Here is a 19258-nt window from a genome sequence, read left to right on the forward strand (position 1 = left end):
AACTTACCCCGGTTCCACTTACCCCAGGATAAGAGTGTGCACATGGGCTGCTGATGCATGGGAAAGCCCCACTTGCTTTTCCCCACTGTACCTTGTTTGATCGCCCATGCTCTGGGGCACCAGAGGGAAGAACAACACAGGGCACAAGGCAGTGGGGAATCATGACAGCTATGCTGTCACAGGGGGTGCCACGGGGGCAGGATGGTCCAGCCACTGCTTTATTTCTCAGCTAGGAAACGAGCTCTGAAAACCTAGCCCGGCTTGCTGCCTGCTCAAGGGAACCCACGTGGGTCTGAACGGACGTCCTTCTGCTTGATCCTGGAACGAACCCGCTGCAGAGCAACCAACGTGATTGGGGCCTGGAAAGCAAGACGTATGAGGAAAGGCTGAAAGAACAAGGGTCATTTAGTCTGGAGAAGAGGGGACGGAGGGCGGATTCGGTCGTTTGAAGGGAGATCACAGAAAGGATGGAGATGGGCTGTAGGGGACAGGACTAAGAGCCGTGGCATCAAGTTGCAGCAGGGGAAATTGAGGTTGGAGATGAGGAGGGACTTTCTGACCAGGAAGGTGGTCAGGCATTGCAACAGGCTGCCCAGAGAAGTGGTGGCATCTCCACCCCTGGATGTTTCCAGGAGCAGGTTGGATAGACACTTGGCTGGGATGGTTTAGTCGATGATGAACCTGCTTTGATCCAGGCTGGACTAGATGACCTGGTGAGGTCCCTTCTTTTCTCGGATCCTCCATTTGCCGGGGTGGCTACAAGCCGTGACACCTGGTTTGGAGGCCTCCTAGGAGCCAGGTCTTGCATTTTCCAGGAGACTCTCTGTACATGGGGGGTGCAGTCTGGGACGATGGTGCTGGCTGCCTTGTTCCCAAGCAGTAAAAAAGCAGCGGAGGGGAAGAGGCGCCGAGGCACCGAGGCTGTGTCTTGGGATAGGACACTGTCCTACGGGCCAGGAAACGTTTTGCCACTAATGGAGTCAAGTGGAGAGTGTCAGGTCTGCCAAAGAAATTGCAAGATTAGCTTAAAAATCGTAAGATTTTAAAATGATGCCGGGGGGGGTGGTACTTCCGATTGGCCTCCTGGGAACTGAGCCTTTGGAAGAGATTTTCAAGTCTTTCTGTGCGGTCAGGAGTGCGAGCAGCTCCCTTGCTCGGGAAAGGGAGGCTGGAGGCCTGCTGCTGGCATACGCATTTGTGGCCTCTCTAAAGGGAGAAGAATCCCGTGCAAGAGCGTGAGGCTTGTGACCAAACTGGTGTCACTGCCCTGTGCCTCGGTTTCCCCTCTCGGCAGCGTGCGCGTGGCGGAGGCACGTGCGTGCAGCGCACAGCTGGCCGTGATCTCAGAGTTCCCCTGAACGGCAGCTGGGATCGGATGCAGGGTTGCGAGCTGCCAGATGTGCGCGTGCATGCGAGTGAGGTGGAAGCGTGCAGCAGCTGTACGGGCGGGGGCACGCGAGTCCCTAGCCTGGCATGACTGTGCAAAAACCAGGGGCGTACGCGTCAAGCGTGAGTGTGTGCAGGGAGGGAGGTCAGGGAGGGCTGCGTCAGAGGTATGCAGTGCTTGTGCGGTGCACATGCGTGTGCGGCAGCAGGGGTGTGTATCTGCATGGCAGAGGCGGTGAAGTGTCTGCGTGCCTGGCAGGTGCATGTGCGTGTGTGTGCACACAGCAGGTGCATGCGTGTGCGCGTGCATGTGTGTACGGCACTGTGGATACAGGCACACGAGCAGATGGGTGCGCACGGCAGGTGTGCCGTTGCGTGTGCAGCGCTGGGTCTATGCACAGAAGCAGATGCGCGTGTCTGCGCGTGCATGGCAGGTGCGCGAATGCGTGTGGCGCTGGGGGTATACGCGCATAGCAGACGTGCGTGTGGCAGGGCGGATGCGAGCACAGCCCAGCAGCCCCCTGCGCGCCCGCGCGTGTGCAAGGTGTGCATGTGCTCGCGCGCGGCCCCTTTAAAGGCGCGGCCGGGCCCAGCTGACGCGGCGGCTCCAACCAGGCGGGGAGGGGCGCGGAGCCGGCGCGCGCGGGGGCGGGGCACGCAGGGGCGGGGCGGGGCGCGGCGAGCAGGGGCGGGGCCTGCGCGGGGAGCGGAGCGGAGCGGAGCGGAGCGGGCGCAGCGCCTGGCGGCCCCGCGCGGCCCTTCATGGAGAGCGCGGAGCCCCGGCCCCGGCCCCGGCCCCGGCCCCGCGCCGCCGGGCTCCAAAATGGTACCGCGCCGGCGCGCGCGCGCGCGTGCAAGCCGGGCGTGGGGGCTTGCACGCCCGTGCCAAGGGAGCGCTGCTCTGTGTGCGCGCGCGCGCATGTCTGAGTGGATGTGCGTGCAAAGCAGGGGCTGGGGGGTTGCACACCCATGTCAAGGAAGCAGTGTGTGTGTGTGTGTGTGTGTGTGTGTGTGTGTGCGGGGAGGGGGGCACTGGGGGTTGTGTCGATGCCACAAGGCAGGAAGGTGTGCATGCTGGGCGGGGTTTGCACGCCGATGCCAAGGAAGTGGGCTGTGTGTGTGTGTGTGCGTGCGCGTGTGGTGTACAGTGTGTGTGTGCACACGTGGGGGGGGGCGTTGGGGGTTGTACAGATCCATGGCAAGGAAGGAGCGAGAGTGTGCGCGCACGTAGGCTGGGGGCTTGCAGATCATGCCAAGGATGCGGGGGGGGTGCGCTGGGGGTTGTGTAGGTGCCAGGGAAGGGCGGTGCGTGGTGTGCGTGCTGGGGGCATTGGTGGGTTTGCAGACCGATGTCAAGGAGGTAGGGTGCGTGTGTGCATGTGGGGGCGGGGGGGGCCTTGGGGTTGTATAGATCCATGCCAAGGAAGAAGCGTGTGCGTGTGCGTACACGTGCCTGCTTGGAGCACTGGGGGGGTTTGCGGATCATGCCAAGAAAGCAGGGTGGTATTTGCATGTTTTGTGTGTGTCCACACATGCTGTAGTGGGGGGGGGTTGCAGCTCCATGCCAAGGATGGGTTGTGTGTGTGCAGGGGGTGGAGCTTAGGGGTTGTATACATCAATGCCAAGGAGGGAGGGCGGGCACTGGTTCAATGCCAAAGAAGGTGTGTGTGGGGGGGGCAGGGTTGTGTGTGTGTGTGTACATGCAGGGGAAGGGCACTGGGGGGGTTGATGCCAAGGAAGGTGTGTGTGTGTGTGGTGGGGGGAGGCACTGGGGGAAGTGGTCTGGGCCTGTGTGTGTGTGCGCGTGTATATGTATTTCTGGTGTGTGCATGCTAGGGGGCACTGGGGCTTTATAGAGGGATGCCAAGGAAGGGGGTTGGGTTGGGTTGGTCTGTGCGCGGGTCCGTGACTTTGTGTGTTCTTGTGCGTGCCCGCTGCGTGTGCGTGTCTCGCGGGCTGGCCGGGCAGGAATGCGGGCGCAACAATAGCCGGCTTGTTGCGTGCAAAGAGTTAAATTCCTTCATACCAGGCTGATGCCTTGGCTGGTGGGTTAGGTCACAATCCAGGCATTTTAATTGCAAGTTGGTATGGTGTGTGCATGTGTGTGCGCCACTTCCCCCGTCTGCAGCCGTAAGATTTCTGCTTATCAGCCGTGCAGTGGCGATGGTGCCTGAATCCTGCCCCTCCGGAGCCGGGGGCGGGGGCAGGAAGGCCGGGCAGCGGGTCTTGGCAGTCCAGACTTGTAGCCCCTCCTTCCCCCCAGCCCCTTCCTGGCTGCCCCGGCTCTTGCACCAGTTTGGATGGTGGGATCCTGCTTTCCTCCCCAGCTGCTGCAGGGGCAGAGGTGCTGGTGGGACGGAGTTAGGGGCTTGCATTACAGATGTGAGGTATGTGCGTGTGGCGTAGGGGTTGGGGGCTTGCATTACAGATGTGAGTTGGAGGCTTGCAGATGTGAAATGTGTTTGAGGGGGGTTGGAGGCTTGCGTTGCAGATGTGAGGTGGAGGGTTGGGGGCTTACAGGTGCGGGGGGCCGTTGGGGGCTTGCAGCGCAGATGCGACGCGTGTTGGAGGGGGTCAGGCTCTGTGCACAAAGGTATCCAGGACAGGAACAGCGAAACCCCTGGGTGGGGGCGGGATGTGGAAGTGGCTGCTCGGCGTTTGTGTCCGGGGGTGGCTTGGCAGGCGGGGACGGTGTGCGAGGTGCACGGGGAGAGCTGGGAAGCACCCCCGTGCTGGGCCCTGCGTCTTTCCCCTCCGCCCCTTGTGCACATAACGCTGGATCCGGCATGTCGTGTCTCAGCAGCCGTCCTCCGCCCTGTCTCCTTGCTGTTTCCCTTAGTTAACTTCCTTCCCTCCCTGCCTCATTTCATTTCTTCTTTTTTTTAGCGTCTTCCTTTCTGAATCCTTGGTGCTCGGGGAGCGTCCCTGTGTCTCGCAGGGGTTTTATATAGAAACCGCGGATCCCCGAGGGGGTGTCGCTCGGGGTTGGATGACGAGAGAGGCCTGCTCCAGCACAGGCCAAATGAACAGCGAGTTGAATGAGGGGCAGAGGCGTTGCGCGCTCTGCTTTTGGTGGCGAAGGATGGGAGCGTGCACCTCTATCCCAAGTCGTGGGTGCAGGACGCAGCTGGGGGGCTGCCGCTGCCTTCGCGGGGGGATGCAACTGCAGCGAAGCGAGTGGCATCGGGCAGCATCGATATGCCGAGGGCTGAGTTGTAGATGCACGTGAATGTGCCCGCGTGTTTATCATGGAAGCGGTGGTGTGTGGCTCTGGGGTGGCACGTTGCACGGAGGCATTTACTTTATGCCCTGACTTGCTGGCAGGGCAGATCGGGTTGGAGCCTAGCAGCAGCAAGCTCCTTTTTCTGAAGGCGGCTGCGGTTTAAGGGTCCCAAGGCCGGGCAGTTCCTGTCCCGCAGCAAGTCGCTTTCCTCCAGGTCGCAGCCATGCAGCAGGACAGTCGATCCACCCGGCGAGCAGGCCTTAAACCAGACGCGGCAACATGTCGACAGAAAATTCCCCTTATGTAATAAGCGGCTGGGCAGCGTATTCCCCAGGAAATCTGCCGCAAAGGAGGCCGGTAATCCGTGGGTCTCACTAGAGAAATCCTGCCCGGCTCCCTTTTTCTGTCCCCTCGGTAAAAGCGTGCTATTATGTTATTGCCGGAGCGATGGCACTCTGCCCATAATAACACAGTGAGTAATTTGAGTCGCTTTTAGGAAATGGCAATAAAGTGCTAGGTTGGAAAATAATAACAACGTGGGCATATTAGCACGGCATTGACCTGGAGCGCGCGCGTGTGAGACGATGATTGGGATCCGTGTCTCCTGCTTCCTTCAGCAAATCTGCCTGCTGGGCGTGCTTCGATGACCCCCTACCCCAGCAAAGACCCGGCTCCCACTGTGGGGCCTGCATGCTGCGGGGTAGAGGGTCTCTGTCTGTCCCATTGTTATCCACTTCCTAGCAGACAAGGATGTGGGGGGCACGGTGCGGTGGAGGAAAAGACAGCCTTGCGCATGATCCTGTGGGCTGGGAGATGTCTGGACAGAGAGAAATAACCTTTAGTGTTGCTTTGGTGACCTGGGATGGGAGAAGGCTTGCATTGTGTCCTGACTCCAGAGGGGATGTGTGTGAGCCTGGATGGGATGGCAAGGTCTGTTTGGAGCTGTAGTGTTTTCCCTCTCTAGACAGGACGGAGTCCCTCAAAGTGGATCCTGGAAGTGAAATGGAGGGGTTGAGTGTCGCTGGCCAAGTGGACTCAGAGCCGAAGAGTAAGTGGAGGGTGAACCCTGAACGAGGGGGGGAAAACATCTGCTTTACCACCAAGTGTGTGGAATAGCATAGCCCGGCTTCGTAGGGGCGGCTCTTTCTTCCTTAATGTCCTTTCTGGACCTGAAATAAGGTTTTCCTTCGGGCACGCGGTCCGGGTGCTCGTACCGTCTTACTCATTTGGAGTCAGCGTTGAGCTGTGCTGACGGCAGTGGCATGGGCGTTTTGGTTGATGGACTCCACCGTACAGACATGCGTAAGCTTGTGGTTCCATTAAAGCTTAGCGCTGCAGCTTATCTTTGTTCTCCTGGCGAGAAATTATTGCATATTTGAATATTGTGAACCATGTGCTGGACTCATAAAAGTTAAACAGCCTTCGTATTTCCATTTCCCTGAATATGGGCACGGCAAGTAATGGGAGTTCATAAAAATAACATGATGCTGCCTTTTGAAATGTTTCATGCATTGGGTGGGGGGGCAGCAAGGGATGGAGTGGTGGGAGGGGGGAAGTTGCTTGTGAGCTGGTTAAATATTGGTTATTTTTAAGGTACAGAATCAACGGCCGGGAGATCTGCTTCAGGGAAATAAGAATAACCTTTTTGCATATGAACTGAATGTGTCAAAATATCCGCCGTGCTTTGAACACCCCACATGAAATGCCTTCTGAATGCGCCGCGGACGTGATCTGCCTTATCACGTTGGAGGATAAAGCTAATCGCTCTCTGGAGCGGGTGCCTTTCGCTTTTTCGGCGTCAGTGCGTGTACGGGGCGGGCACGTCAGCCATTCTGCCCTATACCTGTATAGAGACTCTCTTTATTTTTTTCCAAATACAGTTGTGCCAGAAATCAATGCGATACCTCCCTGCCTCTGTTATCTGTGTCCCGAGCGAGTCGCATCTCCTGATCCTCCAGAGGCTGCGTGCAGAAAGCGAAATGGCCTGCATGGCTAGTTCCTCTGATTTTGGGAGTGAAGCTAAGTCCGCATCGGGGCTTGAGAAACTACCCTGACCAGCACAAGCTTCTAGGGTTGCTTCTGCATCCAGCCCCACCTCTAATGGGGCTCCCATTGACTGCCTAGTGTGGCATCGGACCTGCCATCTTCCTGTGGTAGTTACGGCTGAAATGCTGCGTGTGGTAGGAGGAAAGGTGGGGGGAGGTATGCGTGTTAGGGGAATAATATTTGTTTCTTCGCTCCCTCATCTGTAGGGTTTTCTCCTGCCTCCCAGAAGTTCGGTCTAGGTGGCGAGGCTTTTTCTCCCACCTCAACGTATCTGGTGATTAATGGGCTGTGCTGGCGTAGCCTTCGGGAGGTGCGATGCTCGTGTGGAGTGATGGGAGTGTGGGAAGGCAAAGCGCTCCAAGGACTTTGAAAATTCACTGACTTCAAAGGCAGGTTGATGGGAGCGTGCTGAGGCCTTGGGGAAAGCCTGCCCCTATCCCTGCTCAGAATCAAAGGTACCACTTGTGAGGCTCTGACCCACCCTTGGGTCAATACTTACATAGCAGGCATGATCAGCAAGGTAGTAAGAGTGGTGGGGACTGCGACCCCAGCCCGTGGAAGGTCTCGCCCGGCTCCCAGTACCTCCTGTTGCATTGACCGAATCAAGGCTTTGGAGCTTGCCAGCGATGCCACTGGAGTGAACAGGGCTTCTGGACTACAAGCAAAGTGCACGCTTAACCTTGTTGACCAAAACGCTGGCTTGCATCCATAGATGCTTCTCGAGCAAATCCCGGGACGTCATTCTCCCCTTGTACTCGGCCTTGGTGAGGCTGCAGCTGGAGTACTGCGTCCAGTTTTGGGCTCCACAATTCAAAAAGGATGTGGAGAAGCTTGAGAGAGTCCAGAGGAGAGCCACGCGCATGATCAGAGGTCAGGAAAACAGACCTTACGACGACAGGCTGAGAGCCATGGGACTCTTTAGCCTGGAAAAGCTCAGGCTCAGGGGTGATCTGGTGGCCACCTATAAGTTTATCAGGGGTGACCACCAGGATCTGGGGGACCGTCTGTTCACCAGAGCGCCCTGAGGGATGACGAGGTCGAACGGTCACAAACTCCTGCAAGACCGTTTCAGGCTGGACATAAGGAAGAATTTCTTTCCTGTCCGAGCCCCCAAGGTCTGGAACAGTCTGCCAGCGGAGGTGGTTCAAGCACCTACATTGAACACCTTCAAGAGTAAATTGGATGCCTATCTTGCTGGGATCCTATGACCCCAGCTGACTTCCTGCCCTTTGGGCAGGGGGCTGGACTCGATGATCTCCCGAGGTCCCTTCCAGCCCTGATGTCTATGAAATCTTGTTGGACTGGAGCCGGACCGGTCGTATCTACCTCCAAGCAGGCTTGGTGGGTTGGTTAGACTAGTTAAGCAGCATGTGTGAATGCAAGCAGCATTGTACCTATGATGCACTGTGCTGTATGGTGCATTTGCTCTGTCTGGCGTGCAGTGTGATGCCCAGACGCCAGGGGAGATGGAAAGAAGCGGAGAGCAGATGTTCTGTTAGCAGTAGCAGGTGCGGTCCGCAGCAACTTCCTACCCTTGAGCTAGGGGTGAAGGAAGCACCCATCTTTGCAGCACGGGTGATTGTCAGGAGCTTGCTGGGCAGATGCATGTGTGACGATCCTCTGGGATGAATGCGCCGTGTCACTGGTTTGAGTCAATAATGCCATCCATTTTTTATTAGGTGTCTCTTCCAGTTCTGTGCAGCGATCTGTCCCTTTCCGATGGAGTGAGGACTATTAATAACCGATCTGATTTAAAAGTCTGTTTCAAAGTTGCTGAATTTGCTGGACAGTGGCAATAAAAATAAGTTACTCAATTTTTATGTGCATTCATAAAATTCTTTAAATTGTTGGGTGCAGGGGCTGGAAGCAGGACCAGGCTATTTTTTTTTTTTTTCCTAGCATGAGGGGGAATTTGACTTGCGTAGCTTAATAGAAAGCTACGGTTGAGGCTTGTTTTAGGATTTCAGCAGGAAGGGAGGGCGGTATTAGGAAAAGACCGATTAGATCAGTCCCATTGCACTCCAGAGGCAGGCACTGCCTCCGTATTAAAGGAAGTAATTGCTCCTGAATGAATACAATGGTTGATCTTTGCAAATGAGTGAGTTGGTGCTTTTAAAAGCCGGGCCAAGGTGAAATGAAAAGGCTGCATGGGGCAAAGGGCTGTGACAGGTTCCCGGCTGGGACAGGAGCTCCTGAAGCCTGTGTGTAGCTTGGTGGAAACTGAGCAGGCCAGCGAGGGTCCAGTTCTGTCCTGGAGCTGAATTCCTGGGAAAGGGCATGCTGAGTCTTTCCCCGCTATAACAATTTTGTGGTCTGGAGCTGAGTTAGGAAATGTAATATATTTTTAGCCACCGAGTAGCAAATCTTGACATTAACTGGCTCCTGACACTAATCAGCACTAGGTTTGGACAAACCTTGGAGGTGCTGAAACGGAAACCGTGGCTGGGTTTTACTCTTCGTTGGTATTAAAGGACTTAATGCTGAGTTGTCTTCGTGGCGATGATGATGAGGATCGGCAGCAAGTTTAGAAGCGGCTAACAATTATCCTTCTGTACTCAGGAGCAGAAGGAAGAGGGAGTCATGTTAAAGACACGTCTGTTTGTTGGGCTGGATATATCACCATTAGAAATCCAGTGTAGATGCTTGGGTAAAGAAGGACTTGACCTCATTTCCCGGAGGGATCAAAGCAGCGTTCCCTCTCCCAGAGCCCGAGGGTCGCTGCGTGGTCCCTAGCTAGGGGCTTGGATTCTGCTCCTGCCGAGCTCTGGGAGTTGGTCCAAATTGCTCCCAATGCCTAACAAAGGGTGTTTGTGCCCAAAAGCTTGCAAAGAACTTTTTTTTCCAACTATTTAGTTGGTCTAATGAAAGATATCACATCTACCCAAAGAACCTGGCCTGCCTGTGTCCTTAGACCAACACGGCTACAGCCAACAACCCCGGTACAACTTCTGCATTTGACTCTTCTGCGCATGTACGTTCCTTGGGGAAAAGGTGCCATGACTTTGATCCTTGTGCTCCCGGTCAGCCTGGCTTTAACTAGTCCGATGGACTGGTAAGACACAGCTGGCCAGATGTGTTCCTTGTGTGTTGCTGACCGCAGAAATGGGCCTGCCTTCCCCGTGCTCACCTGGTGGGCCAACCAATTTTGGATAGACTTTGGATGTCTAGAGCCAGATGGGAGGGGGATAGAGACCCTGATTGTCTTCTCTCTCTCTCTCTCTCTTTTTTATGTCATTTTTCTTTTCTTGGTAAGAGGGAAACTAGCTTATGAGAAAGAGAAACAGATGCAGAAGAGAGATGGGAAGGACGGCTGGTGGCAAACCTGGGCTAGCCAGTCAGTTTAGGACTACGTCTGATGTATACAGCAAGCGCTTCTCTGCAGCACTCCCCCTGCTTGATCTATTCAGGCATTAGAGGGCCAAGCTATGATTAGAAACACCATTGACATTTATCGCATGTATTCAAATCCCTCTCCCTGATTGATGAGCAGAGCTGGCTGGAAATCCAAAGCCTTAAAACTGTCTGCACAAAAATGGTGACCTTGATTCTTTATTTATTTGGGTTTTTTCCCCATTTTGTGGGGGGGGGAAGTTGATTTTTTTTTTTTTTTTTTGCCCCCTGTAGTTTTTCCCCTCCACCAGCAGAGCGTTGCTGCCAGAAAACGCGGTAGGATTGTCAAGAATGCATTTGAAACAGCCACCCTCCACCTTGTGGTTTTTCTATTTCAGGGTCTAAATACAAGGCAAGACCCTCCTTTTTTTAATTTAATTTTATTTTTTTAACAAGGCTTTGGGTGTGTTTGTGTGGGGGGCATCAGCCCAGATATCTTTCACATCTTAAGCCCCTGTGCTGGGCAGGGGGTAGCACTGACCTTTCTCAAACCATTGTTGCCACCCTTGTAGTGAGGACGTTTTCTCAAATAGGAGGTGGATGCTGGCAAAGCCAGTGGCCTCGCTCCTTGCCAGGAGAAGCGTCGTCTCCCAGTGGGATTTTTCTAGCCTTTTATCACCCGTAATACATATCCTACACCCTGAAAGAGCTGGTGACATAGCTGCGTGAATCGGAACAAATGGTGGCTCATGCGATGCGAACTGGAGTGAAACCGGGTTTGTTTCGGCTTGGAGGAGAGAGGAAGTTGACTAACCCTGCCCTGTTGTCCTAATGTAGCCAGGCCCTGAGCGAGATGGGAGCTGCCGCAAGCAAGGGTCTTGCAGGGACTGGTCCCTTGGGAGGTAACAAGCACATGCCTCTTCTCTCCAGCTGCCAGGCATGCAGGGCTCTGGGTCTCTGGCCGGTCCCTGAGATCAGGGGCGCTCATGGCACCCATTGCTTTGGTTCACTAAGGCGCCATCTGCTCATCAGCTTCACTGGCGTCGTGATGTGCAATTGGTTTCTTCCCCTGAATCACCTACACGCTGGTAGTATCAGCACTTGTCCCTGGGCTGGCTGGCCCCAGGCTAAAGGGTTGTGCCGGTGTGGCTCGCTTGGCCAAGCCCAGCCAGCCTAACCCTTCTGGTGCAGGTAGGGCTGCGTGCCTGAGTCATCCGAAATAGCATCGCCTCCTCTGGGGAGGTGACCTGTGCTGCCTTTCCCTTCTGGGTCCAGTGGCTTTTCCAGCTGGCCTGTGACACAGCCTGGTCCGGCCTCTGTCTCCATTTGGAGCAGCGTCCAGAGTGGAACCAGTGCCAAGCCTCTATGGACAGGTCTGGAGCTAGGGCGGAGCGTCGCATTGCTGTCTGCAGGCAAAGGAGTTTCCCCCGGCACGTGTGCACGATGCGGCAGTCGCCCTGTCTGGAGGATAGCGCAGGTCTCCTGCATGGGCTGGTCACCCCAGTTCTCTCCGCTGGGGTCAGGAGGCAAGTTGTTGCCACCCTTGTTGTTTCAGTGGGGCACTGGTAGAGTGCGAGAGAGTTGCTTATTACTGCTTGTCCCTTCTTTTGCTCCCCTCATTGATCTTGTCTAGTTTCTGCATGTGCTGTTTGGACCCCAAAGCTCTGAGGCTGCAGGCGGGAGGCCTGGCCCCTGTGACTTGGAGGGAAAAATGCTGGAATATAAATAGAGAAGGCAAGCGGCGAACGGAGAAGACCCAAAGCAGAGGGAGATCAATCACCTCTCGGTGTCTGGCTCCAGCTAACGCTGGCAACGAGCCCCGCCTGGTTTCAATTACAGCCCGATCCAGGAGCTCTCATCCCTGTTTCCCCCTTGTCCCACAGGCGTGGGCACTGGAAACCGCTGCTCCTTTGCCAGCTCTGGGCAGGGGGCCCAGGATTTTGCATTCTCCCCACATAAGTATCTTGTCATCTCCTTGCCTAGCGCAGGTGCCCCTTCTAGCGCAGCAGCTTTCTTGTGCAGGTGAGGGAGGTGCCTAAACACCCTGGCCTTTCACGTGGACACATCTGTGCCTACGAAGCCTGCGCTGAGCCACTGGGACAGCTCAGGGGAGACGGCTGCAATGAGCCACCGTCTCTGGAGCCTGCAAGTAGCCAGATTTGCCCATCTGAGACTTGTCCAGGCCTTTCGTGGAGATGGAAAGTCACCCCCCGCAAGCACTGGGCAGGTGGGTAGTACGTCGGGACTTCCTTCTGTTTGCTGACAGCCCTTGGTTTGGATAGCTGCTTCTCTCTCCTGCCTGGCCTGGGATTTGAGCATGGCACAGAGCAGGTGTGCTTCTCTGGGCTCCCTTGGTGTCCTTGGAGAGAACGTGGCCCAGTGGCTGTTCCTAGAGGGACGTGGCACTTCGCTGGGCTGTTATCGTGCAGCTTATTAGCCATCGTCCAGCGCTTGGGTTGCTATGGGGTGATGCGCTGCGGGCATGCAATGCTCGGGGAGCATTGGGGGAATCTGGCCTCGCTGCTCTCTGAGCTCCCTGGGTAAGAAAATCCAGGCGAGAGTAGGGAGGAGGCTTCTGCTTCTGCTGCTGGGCTCATGGGCTCTGTTGTAGCGGGTAGGGAGATGCATAGAGGTTGCTTTTTTTTTTTTTTAATATGTGGCATTGCATGGGGTCATCGGACCCTGGAGATCCCGGGCTGCTGGGCAGTTTGCTAGGAGAAGAGGAGCTCCTGTAAGCAACCCCTATATCTGTCATTCCTGAGCTAGGATTGCGTATAGCTGCCTTTGCCCGCGTCCTGCAAAGCTGCCCGTGCTTTGCCACCCGTCTGGCAGGCACGGCCCCAAATCCCAGCCTCTGCCACCTTCCGCCTTGCCGTGGGAGGCCAGGTTTGTTTTAAATGAGCCGTGACACGTGCAGGCCTCTGTGTTTGCCCTGTACGTGGGAGCTGTCTCGTGCCTACGCGCTGGCGCCTGTTGCTTTGCAGCCCGGACCCTGCCAAAAGCGGGGTGCTGTCGTTGTCCTCCTCCTCTCCTACCTCCCTCCAGTCTCTCCCTGCCTAGCCAAGTGAGCTGCTAGCCTTGGCCTCCACCCCCGGAGCCCTCCCGCTGCTTGGATGTCTGGCTTGCAGCCCAGGCCCAGGGGTTAGAGCTGGGTTTTGTCCTTGCTTCCTCCCTCGCTCTTGCTGTGCTCGAGGGCAAGGATGTCCTGGGCCCTTTCGTCAGCTTGTGGAGCCTGTAGCACTCCGAGCAGGGATCGCTGGGTCTACCCTGTGAAGACGCAGGATGTGGCTGCCAAGGTCAAGTCCATGCATGTCACTTGGAGGGGGAACTCAAGGCCTGCGGCTCTGGGTGGCTCTGGGGATACTAATGGTGCCGCTGCTGACTGCGGGGAGATGGGCCTGTCCTGTGGCTGAGCCGGCCACGTGCGCACCTCGCGTCCACGGCGGTTCAGAGCCGGTGCGGTGCCCCGTAAAGGCTGCGCGGTGTTGGCCAGGGAGGATGGCGCTGGGGCGAGGGTCTCGGGAGGGGCTGGGTTCACGTCTCCATCACAGGATCCCTGTGTAGTCTTAGTTTTCCCTTCATACCCTGTGGGTAAAAGCACCCTTGTTCTCACAGAGATGGGGGTAAAGAGGGGCATCTCCGTGCCCGCTTGGGGTCGTGGTACCAAGGACAGACAGCTCCAGTACGTACCTCCAGGCTGCATTTCACTGCCTCCTGTGGCGCTCCAGCACGTCCGGTCCCGGACTGAGCCTGCAGCCGGAGGTTTCTACCCCCCAGGGGGTGGGGATGGAGGCTCCTGTGGGTGGGAGGCGAGGGTCGTCCTATAGCTCTGCTCCTTGCAGGTGTCTGCAACGTGCAGTGTTGCTGCAGCAGCCGTGGACCTTGCGGGGCCAGCGCGGCACTCGCTCCCTTGCCTTCTGCACTGTCCTCTCGGAGATGGCCTGAGCTGGTCCTTAGCACTGGTGATGAACTGATGCTCGCTCTCCAGGAGCGGTCAGGCCTCAACGCAAGCCTGGGGGTGATTCCCGCCAGCTGCCGGGGGCTTTGGGGTCAGACCTTTAGGCCCCTTGGGCTGGGAGTCCTCACGTGGCAGTGATAACCTCCAAGAAATACGAGTTTGTTCTGCATTTAAACAGACAGAGGCTGTCCGTCTGTCTGAGCAGACTCGGTTCTGAACTGGTGGGGCTGACTGCGTCCCTTGAGGTCCCTCCCGAGCAGGTGCTTCTAGGATTTTGCCTTTATTTTCCTTTTTAAACCAGGATTTTGATTTTTTTTTGGTGTTTATTTTATGATCCCAATCATCCTGAGGGCCTCTCAGTCTTTGGATTTATCCTCCTAGCTCCCCTTGGAGGCAGGTCCCTGCTGTTCTCCCCTTCAAACAGAGCTGTGCTGCAGAGGGGCAAAGTGATGTGCCCAAGGTCATGCCTGCTGTCTGTGGCGGAGTAGAGGAACTGGGGTATCCAGAGTGCCCTGTAGGAAGAGCTGCCCTGCCTAGGGCGCATTTAAGGCTGTGGATGCTGGTTGCTTCCTTCGTGAGGCGGACTGTCTCTCCGGCAGCAGCTCGGGGGCTGCTTCTCAGCCCCGGGTGTGCCTGGTCCGGAGGCAGAGGCTCTCCGTTTGGGACCTGCAGGCGTTGTTTTGTGATCTGGGCTGAATAGGGAGTCTGGTCTTCCCCCTGCTGAGTGCGTTCACGGTCAGCTGGCTTCATCTGTTCCCTGGCCCAGGCTGGGAGGGTTTGTTCCCTGTGCCCATGCACATGTGGGATGGGAAGCGCTTCCTGCAGCTCCTCCCTGCTTGCGGCTCGATCCCAGCTCTGCCAGGGGTTGGCTTCCTCTCCAGGCCCAGGGTGAACTGCACGCTCCCCAGCCCCTGTTTCTTTGGTCGGGGCTTCTGCATCCCTGGTTCCTCTCCGGGAAGGGGAAGGTAGCGTAAGCCCTGGCAGAGCGGTGCATTTTTGGAAACATGCCCTTTGTGGGGGGGATATCCAGTACTACATTGGGACTAAGGAGCTTGGAGAGATGCAGTTCTTCCCTTCCTCGTGCCCTTCCCAAGGCGGTCGGCACCAGGTGACACGCTCCAGGCCTCCCCCTGGCAACCCTGGTGTTATCCAGGGTGAGGAGCATAGGGCCCTCTTGAACAAATGTGCTAAAAAAGCCTCCGCAGGCAGGTCGCTCTGAGACGGCTGCAGTAGCAACTGCTGTCATTCCCCGTGATGAACGATTCCCAAATGAGAGCCCCGTGCCAGTCGCTCCCTATTCTTCCTGCCTCTTGGAAAAGTCCCCTGAAAAATGGCTCTTGGAGGGGGGGTTCAGGAGATAAGTGCTTCACCGCCGCAGTCAGGAGCAGCATGACTTCACTCTGCGGCCTCCCAGGGGGATGCCCTGCCCTGCTTTACGTGTGTCGGGGACCGGCTGACCGCGCGGCCCCGTCTCTGGTCTTGCAGGAGGAACGTTGTTCTGGTGCATGCTCCAGTGGTCGGTAGAGGCTACAACTCGGGTCTTTTTGTGCTGGGAGCTGCATGCACTCATAGTAAAAGGGTAGTCCCTTGTTTCTGGCATTGCAGTTGTGCCTGCAAATGTCCATCGTGAGCCAGGATGCCCGGTGCTGTTGAAAGCACGAGGGGGCAGGGGCAGAAAGACGGTGCCTGTCTCATTCGCTCACAAACTAAGCCGGAGAAAGCATGGGAGAAATAAGCCCGCAGTGGTTAGCAGATTGCGTTCGAGAAAGTCCTCCCTGAATGCGGCCTGATCGGTCTGATCCCACGGCCTCGAGGGGGTTACGCGGAGCATGTCGTAACCCTCCTCTGCAGGCAGACAGCCGAGGCTTTTGCTGCCAGCTGCCTCTGCCGGAGGACGGCACCACGCGGGAGCGGCAGGAGCAGGCTGGGCTGGATGCTGCCCTGCATCTCTGAGCTCGGATGCCCCAGTTCCCATGGGGAGAGACGGCGTTGGGCGTGCCGGGCTGTTTGCCTCGGAGGCATGCAAACCTGCGGTCGTTGGAGCCAGCCCAGGGGAGGAGCCGTGCGGCTGGCGGGTTTTCTGTGCTGGCACTTAGGAGTGGGAATGACTGCCCATCTCTGCACCCGCTCCAGACATGTCAACCGTGGCTCCTCACCTCTTCCAGCTCCAGGCGCGTCTCGCACGGCAGAATAATAATTTTAGGGGCCTGGCGCTAGCCGTAATCCAGGCTAGTAGACGTGTTGGTCGCCTCACCTCTCGACAGGTACTCTTGATTGCTCTCACCTCCGCTAGGAGTTCGCTGGTTGGGATGCTCTCTCGAGCAGCATTGCTAGGGAGGGTTAACTGTTGCGTGCAAGACTTCTCCACTCTCGTATTCCCCTGCGTTCTTGCATTGTGGAGTTTGCCCGGGCCTCCTAATTATTGTGCATGTGATAAAGGCTTTCCCATGAGTCTGGAATTGCCCTAACCAGGAGAGTTAAGCCGATCACCCCCTGCAAGGAGGCATGCTAGAGGGAGGACCCACATGGACAGCTTGGAGATTGCAGTCTCCTATTAGTAGTGCAGGTACAGTACATGCAAGGGTAGCATCTGTCCACCAAGCCATTGCATGCTAGTCCTGCTCTGCAGGTAAGTGAGATCAGACTCTAATTTGCAGACTTTTGGCCGCTGCTCCAGAGGGGGAGCATTGGTTTTATACCACGAACAAGACAAACTTGGTGCGTTTATCTAGCGCAGGATGGAGATTGTTGTACGTAGGGTATTGCTTGTGTGACTGTGCTGGATAAATATACTGGGACAGGAGTCGTTCCTGCTGATGTGATTTTGGTGGTAGACCAAAGCACCGAGGCATAGCAGGGAGGCTACCGAGCGCAGGATGCAGAAGCCAGTCTGCCTGCATACCCATTTCGCAGTCTAACATCCCTAGGGTACAGTGCCGTAAAATAACTGGCGCGAGGCATTTGGGGCACTTTTCAAGTATGTCCGTGTCCCCCCGCCCCGAGACGATGCAATAATAAGATGACCATCATTGGTTTAGGTTGGATATCAAGAAAAACTTCTTCCCTAGGTGTCTCTTCCACTGGCTCGCTGCTCTAGCAGTGAAGTTGTGGGCTCTCCGTCACTGGAGACGCTCCAGTGGCATTTGGACAGCCGCTGGTCTGGGATGATGCAGGCATAGCTATACCTATTTTCTGTTATGGGTGTTTCCCAGGCTTCGGGGCTTTGCTGGTCTCCTCTCTTCCCCTTTCTCCTCCATGTGTCTGGGTGTTTCTAAGCCTTCTTCAGAGGGTGTTGGCTGCAGCCAAGGCTGGGGATTTTGGCTGGGCTGGGACTTAAAGCCCGTGTGGTTCCTGGCTGGAGGGTCTTGCCCCTCTGCTCAGGGTCGGACCCATCCCCATCTTTGTGGTGAGGAAAGGACTTTACCCCATGGTCAGACTGCTGTGGACAAGGGGGGATTTTGCCTTCCTCTGTAGCAGGGAGTCTGGCCTTTCCTTGGGATCTCTTGAGTCTGTGTTGACAACGTTTTGCAGAAGCTGGACCTTGGCTCCCCCCGCTTTCCCTGTGCCCGGTTGGGGCGTTGTCGTGTTGCGTCAGGGTTGACGGTAGTTTTCCAACGAGTTTAGACTGTGGGGTTGTACGGGATGGTTTGGATCGGGATGATGCATGACCTCCGCTTTTCTACGATGATTTGATAATCTAGCGGTCTAGTTCCCCATGCTTTGCACAGAAAGCTTCTCCTTCATTTCCCGGGGTATGGGCAGGATTGGCCCCCCAGTTCTAGGGGTCATGTCTCGGGCTCCCCAGATGAAGAGCGGAGGACGGGGCCCTCGTATTTGTCTCCCTGCTCTTAGGACGTTCGTGACGGCCATCGTTTCCCTCCGGGCTGCTGCGGAGAAGCTGGAGCTGAGAGCCATCCTGCTGTCCTCGCCACCCCGGCTCGTAACACCATCTCCAAGCACAACAAAGTGTTATTGTGGGCTGTCCCAGCAAAGAAAAGGAGAAGGATACACAGAGGAGCTGGCAAGGAAGCGGGGGTTTGGAGAAAAAAACAACCCGTCGCAGTTAACTCTCAGCAGCCTGCGCCATCGGCGCGTCCCCCTGCTGCTTCCTGCTCTCCGGGGCAGCGGGAAGGCTTTTGTCCTTGTTCCTGCCTCCGAGACCCTTTGCCCGTGGGGATGTGGCGTGCCGAGCTGTGTTGCCCTGGGCTTTTCCCAGTTTGGAGAGGCAGCAGTGGCTTCCCTCTCGCGGACCCCCTTGGAGGCCTCCTGGTTGCACGGAGATGGATTGCAGGAGGTCTGTCCGTCGGCATGGGTGAAGTTCAGGGCCTGGTGTGCTTCTGCCTTGCAGGGTACAGGCGTGTGGAGTTGAGGGTGGGGGGGGACGTGTCTTTTATCCCTCTCCTTGGAGCCGGTCCTGCCAGGCTCTCTCAAAAATCAAAATCAAAATCTGGCGTCTGTGGAAGGCTTGGACCGACTGAGCCGGGGACATTCGAGTCCCATCGGAGCTCGGTTTGTTCCTGCTGTGGCACCCGCATAATTCGTGATCTTGTGCAGAGGAGCAGACCTCGCCTACCTCGTGCAGACCTAGGGGACTGTATAGTGGCATGTCAGGCCCCCGCCCTCCGTGCTGCAGCTTTGGGAGCCGGTGCATCAGATACCCCAGGAGTTTGCCTCGCTGGGAATCTCCTGTTTCGTCCCCAATCCTCTCGGCATCTTTTTTTTTTTTTTGATGCTCATTAACCTGCTGCAGCCCAGCTGCAGCGAGAGAGCCCCAAGTCCCTTTTGCCATTCCCTCTGCCTGCGATGGGCTCCTTACCACCGTCCAGCAGCACAGGGGGGCTTGCAAATCTGCCCAGCGGATCTTTGCCCCGAGAGGGCATGGGGAGGTGACCACAGGTCTGTGCGACTTCAGCGGGGGGTGGGCTGAGGCTCTGGGAAAAGGGTGGGATGTGGGACGAGGAGGGATGTTTTGGACTTGCTGCCCCCGGCAAACGGTGTGCAAGCCTTCTGCAGTAACTGGAGAGTAGATCTGACATAGTAAAAGGGGGGATATGTGAGGCAGTGCCTGTGACGCCTAGGGACTGGCCTCCCTATCCTTTCTGGTCCTGCTACTCCTGTTCCCATCACTTGCTTATGTCCCTGGCTTGGTGAGCGCGGCAGCATCCACAGACAGCCTGACCTCTCTCCATCCTCCTCCTCTGGAGGGCATTGGAGCAAGACGTGGGGCTTCTGTGCTAGCAGCGTCGCTCTGGTCACGAGCCAGGACGATCAGGGCCTTCTCCCCCTCTGGGCTGGGCAAGCCCTGAAAGCAGGTC

The 19258-nt window shown here is 56.6% G+C and overlaps 1 protein-coding gene across 2 annotated transcripts in view; it reads left to right on the forward strand.

Moving 5' to 3' along the window:
* The first annotated feature begins 2064 nt into the window (after positions 1-2064).
* Positions 2065-19258, forward strand: part of ZBTB47 (zinc finger and BTB domain containing 47) — a 77158-nt gene continuing 59964 nt past the window's right edge. Inside the window, exon 1 of one of the 2 annotated variants that reach the window (XM_090047873.1) lies at positions 2065-2212. In XM_090047873.1, the coding sequence (XP_089903999.1) occupies positions 2210-2212 (3 nt within the window). In that variant the 5' untranslated portion in view covers positions 2065-2209. Of the gene's footprint in view, positions 2213-3334; positions 3774-19258 lie in introns of those variants that run through there. The other variant, XM_090047872.1, reaches the window with a different exon arrangement.

The sequence above is a fragment of the Crocodylus siamensis genome, chromosome 5 (genome assembly GCF_052110815.1).
Source record: "Crocodylus siamensis isolate JL-2025a chromosome 5, ASM5211081v1, whole genome shotgun sequence".
Lineage (NCBI taxonomy): Eukaryota > Metazoa > Chordata > Crocodylia > Crocodylidae > Crocodylus > Crocodylus siamensis.